This window comes from Austrofundulus limnaeus, unplaced genomic scaffold (genome assembly GCF_001266775.1).
Source record: "Austrofundulus limnaeus strain Quisiro unplaced genomic scaffold, Austrofundulus_limnaeus-1.0 Scaffold29, whole genome shotgun sequence".
Lineage (NCBI taxonomy): Eukaryota > Metazoa > Chordata > Actinopteri > Cyprinodontiformes > Rivulidae > Austrofundulus > Austrofundulus limnaeus.
In genome coordinates this window covers 1,967,126-1,972,207 of record NW_013952431.1, presented here as the reverse complement: position 1 = coordinate 1,972,207, position 5,082 = coordinate 1,967,126, and the positions used below count along the sequence as shown (strand labels likewise).

Below are 5,082 nucleotides of genomic sequence, written 5' to 3'. Positions count from 1 at the left end.
TTTTCCTCTGCTTCCTTTCATTTTATGAGATTTGTGTTTATTTTTTTGTTGTATTGAAATGTTTGTTTTTTTAATCGAAATGAATAAACTATCATTCAATCAAATACTAGAAAAACTCGACCATTTATTAAAATCTTTCTTTTCATGATTTGCTCAGATCATAGTGAGCGAGCTGCGTGTGAACATACTTGCGGTTGCGCTCCTTAACCACCATGCGGGTCATGCTCTGGATGCACTGGGCTCTGTAGTTCTCGTAGTGGGTCTCCCGGGTCACGTCTTTCAGGTCCTGCATGTGAGTGCGCACGAGCATGTTCCTCAGCGTGATGAAGTCGCAATGCGCCGTGTTCTCCACTGAAACGCAGAAGAAACCCTGAAAYGACATCCTGCCAGGTGCTGTGTGTTTACTCTCAGTAACTGCAACTACCTTCTACGATGCCCCAGGGATAGAGACGTCCTCGCACCCGCTTCCCTTTGGCCTCCACCACCGTGTTGCTGCCAATTACAGCGAAAGGAATGCTTTCCTTCAAGACAAAACAGAAATGATCCATAAATTATAAACATTTGCCAACAGCATCAGGACAGCCTGTCTCATACCGACAGCTCTGAAACTAGAAAATGTGTTTCCTAATATTTTTCATTGCTCCTTTAGAAAATCTGGAAGAAAATATATATTTTTTTGCCAACACAAACACTGAAATGAACTCATCTGTGTGTGTCTGCAGTGAACACAGCTCTGACCAAATGTGTGAACAAAGTTAACTCTTTAACACTTTAAAATCTCACATGTCTGTATATTCAGGTTAAGTTGGTTAATTACTTCAGTAATAAATTAAACAAAACAATCAGCTCACTCACCTGACATTCTAAAATAAATCAATAAAAATTATYCTGGTGATACTGTAAGGTTAATTTGTTTGTTTTGAACATTTCACCTTCAGCTGTTTTGAACTGTTCACCTTCAGCTGCAGATCCTGCTGTTTAAAATCTTCATCTTCATCAGAGTCGCAGTCGGGGAACTGATAGATCTTGATGCCGTACTGCTCGATCTCGTCTCTGATCTGCGGAGACGATCGCCACACAAAAACTTTGGATGTAAAACCCAGACGAAGGGCGGCGTTTGTTTGTTTGTTGTTTCCTCTGGTTAAACACGCGCAGCCACGTCTTACCTTGATTTTCTTTTTCTTCACTTCGCTCGGGGTGAGTGTGTCTGCTTTGGCCAAGACGGGGACGATGTTGACCTTCTCATGCAGAGCCTTCATAAACTCAACATCCAGGGGCCGRAGGCTGGAAGAGGTGAAACACACTCTCAAATAATCACATCATGGTTTTCYATGTTATAATTTACTGTCACAGAAGATGAAAATAATTAAATAATTATGAGAGGAACTGTTCCATGTAAYGCTTGTAATGTGCTTTAAAAATGTGAACAAAAGTCCATAAAAGCTAATTGACACGCAGCAATGTAAATAATTTGAATTGAATTTATTCATCAGCAGTAAATAAATATGTCATTTATGGCCTGGTTATACAGCAACAAAGCCACAGAGTTGATGGTGATGTGCATTAAAAACCTGAGGGTTTTATTCCAGGAAGATTTCAAGCTAACAGTGAACTGTGTGTGTATCTGAAGTGTGATGACTGAGCGTGACCAACAGAGAGAGTAGTTTCTTCACCTGTCAGGTTCAAATGAACTGCAGKGTTACAGAGTACTGTATGTTCAACAACTGATTAGTGTGAAAGCACTGCACTGGATCAACAGTGATGTGAAGTAATGACAAAGACTGCGAATAAACGTCATTTTAAATCTTTACAAATACAACAGAAATGGGTTAAACATGTTCAGATYATAGAGGACAGTCTGACTGGAGCAAGCTGCAGTTTGCTCCTACCCGTGACCAAACGGTGAAATGAAATAGAGGCAGCAGTGTACTCGGTTGTCCTGGATGTTTTTGCGGTTGAGGCCGCTCTCGTCCCTGAAGTATTGCTCGAACTGCTGGTCGATGTAGTCAGCCACCGTCTTCCAGCTACGACACAAACACACAAGGACGTTCAGACTCTCRGGCGCTGCAGACCTCATGCGGCTCAGCTGCTGCGTGTGACTTTCCGACCACGGCGCAGCGAATATATCAGCTTTCATTTAGCCGGAGGGGAATTTATTCCTCCGAGATGTGAAAAACGTACCATTCAGTGTTGTTTACAGCGTCACCAAATCCAGGGGTGTCCACAATGGTGAGTTTGAGCTTCACACCTTTCTCCTCTATGTCCACAGTGTGTTTGGTGATTTCAACTGTTTGTGTGATTCTCTCTGGAAAAACACAGAAACGGGTCTCAGTTTGTTTTTTTCTTTTTGGTCTACCACAAAACAAACAGCTCGAGAAGACGTTTCCCTCACCTTCAGCGTTGAGCAGCTTCCTATCTTTGTACAGATCAGTGAGAAACAGGCTGTTGACCAGGGTGGACTTTCCCAGGCCAGACTCGCCTTCAAACAAAGATCAACAAAGAGAAAAACCAGTGAGGCTTAAAAACCTGTGATTAGTACTCTCTTCAAAGAAACAAGGTGGGCTTAAGATCGAATGTCCAGAAATGTACAAACAAGGATTTACCTGCCACCATGAGCGTGAAGTCAAATCCTTTCTTGACAGATTTGCGATGAACCTGGTTTGGTAGCGTTGCAAAGCCCACATATTCCTTGTCCTGATCCTAAAAGTAAACACAGATTAAAGGCCTTTCAGATAAATTCATATTAGTTTTTTTAAGAATTGCATAAAAACACTCAGAATAATTTTAAAATTCCAAAAGATTTGGTTGAAGATAAAGTCAGTGAGACAAGAGTAAAAAGCAACGCTGCCATCAGGTTCCACAGTGATCAAAGATCAATCAATCCTGCTAACTACAGGAACATCTTTGTTCTGGACTTCAATGTGAGACGGCTGCATGGAGAGCATCAGTCCAAACCACACGTTAAAGCTCACAGCCTTGAGAGCAGAACTAAACGGCTCGTTCTCTCCTCTCTTGGTTCCCTTTTCACAGGTTTTACCTCGTTATTGTTGTACGGGTCAAACAGAGCCCAGGGGCTCCTGGGTCTGGACGGACTGACGGGGGACGGCAGCTCAAACTCCACACTTCTGCTCTGTGGAAGGCTGCCGTCTGAACCTGAATCTGAGTGGGCCCGACCCGCCGTGGGGGGTCGCAGATGAGACGGGGTGTGGGGGCGGTCTGGGCCCTGGCCGTCTGCATCGTGAGCTTCCAGGCCATGCTGGTGAGGGTCGTGCTCTCCGTGTGGCGGGGGCTCGTGCATTATGCTCTCCACTTCAGAGTCGTCTGAATGGCTCGAATGCTAGAAACACCAAGACCAGAGGAGGGTGGAGGAGGCACAGCAGAGGACGAGGAGGAGAGTGAAAAACAGAGAAAAGAAAATCCAGAAGGGGACAGAAACAGAGCCAAGGTGATACCTGCGCAGCGTTATGGTTCATGCTTTGATTAGGAGAGGATGGGCAGGAGTCTTCCTCAYCTGATGAAGAGGGAGGCTCGTGGTCACTGTCCTCCATTGCTAAGGGGGCTACGCTGCACTCTGTAATCTCCAGCCAGGAAGGAGCACACACACATGTGAAGGAGGAAAAAGACCCCCCAAAGTCCACAGAAGGTAAATGAGGTGCATGAAGAGGTAGGAACAAGAGGAAAGAATGTGTCCAGATCAGGCAGAAACAAAGATGAAAACAGATTAAAGAAGCCTTCAGCAGGTGAATTAGATAATTAAACTGATACAGAGGATGAGGGGTACATGATAGCCTTTAGACAGCATATTTTCTAATATATCAGTGGACTACTTGATGTTTATTACTACTACACCTTTGTTCTGTTCAGTATCTAAAGAGAACCAGACTCTACTAACACCAGGTCAGGTCCAGCTACTGGTCATCAAAGCAAATCACAATTTCAACTCAAAACTACTTGATGGTAAGAAAATTATTTGGTTCAAATGAATCTGTTAAACATGTTGAAAGTTTTTTTTTTTGCAATGTCCTCCCTTCGAAGCCAATAGATTCAGATTAAATTGAACAGATTAACAGTGGAGAAACTGACCTTGTTTTCTGTTCTAACTGAGATCAACATGAAATGTACTGTGACCTACAAAACACCACACACCTTCCACAACCCTGAAATTAACTACATTTTTTTGTTTGATTTCAAATAAAACTGAAGAGAAACATTTAGTTTCACAGGTTATTACAAAAGCAACATTAAGCACAAACTATTCTAACACCAGAGATAACGATGATAAAACAGCTTCCTCCATGCAGGCAGAGATTTACCTGAAGTTTCCAGCTGTTTTACCTTTAATCAGAAAGCAAAGCCTCTTTGTTTCGCTTTACTGTTTGCTCCTCATGCAGACACCAGCAGGCAGAAGTGAGGGGAGCACATCAGCTCCAGCATTTATACACCACCGACCCAGAGGACGCTGTGTCCTTTAGCTGAATCGAGCCGCTCAGCGCCTCAGGAAACTGATCAACAGCATTGATGAGCCTCGTGTCATCAAAGGCTGCACTCTGAACACAACACTTCAGTCTGTTTTTGTTTAATCTAACAAAAAGTGACATCAGACATGTACAAATATAACCTCTTTTGGATGGATAAAACACTAAAAATAATGACATTAACTCAAAGTGCAACAACAGACAGGTTTGACAAAAGTGCACAGAGAACAAAGAACTTCCAACTTTTTAAAACGTCACAAAGCATCTTCAGCTGATTTTAATAATGTGAGTCTTAAGTTAATTTGAGAAATAATAGGTTAAAAACTATATTTACTTGTTTTAACTTTCTTAAAGAAAGTCAGGAGTGACATTCCTGAAGTGTGACCTGACTTCAGACGATCAGGTTACACCACATTTAAAACCCAAAGGTGAGGCAGTGGATTTTATTTCCTTTAAGCTCTTAAAAACCTCTTTGGAAGAAAAGCCAAGTCAAAACAAGACGATGGTACAACATTTTTTTTTCTATGAATCAAAAGGCTATAATATCAGCACAAGACATACTTTGGCTTTATCTTAAATTAATTTAGGAAAATTGGGCTACAGATGA

At 42.3% G+C, this 5,082-nt stretch overlaps 1 protein-coding gene across 1 annotated transcript in view; it reads right to left on the bottom strand.

The window, feature by feature from the left end:
* The window catches only part of septin4b (septin 4b), a gene marked incomplete in the record, with an annotated part of 5,971 nt that extends 1,664 nt beyond the window's left edge, over positions 1–4,307 (bottom strand). The window contains 10 exon segments of the mRNA XM_014005299.1: positions 189–351; positions 425–521; positions 933–1,058; positions 1,167–1,284; positions 1,890–2,024; positions 2,182–2,305; positions 2,393–2,479; positions 2,604–2,700; positions 3,038–3,337; positions 3,453–4,307. Coding sequence (XP_013860753.1) covers positions 189–351; positions 425–521; positions 933–1,058; positions 1,167–1,284; positions 1,890–2,024; positions 2,182–2,305; positions 2,393–2,479; positions 2,604–2,700; positions 3,038–3,337; positions 3,453–3,548 — 1,343 coding nt within the window.
* Between the last annotated feature and the right edge of the window lie 775 nt (positions 4,308–5,082).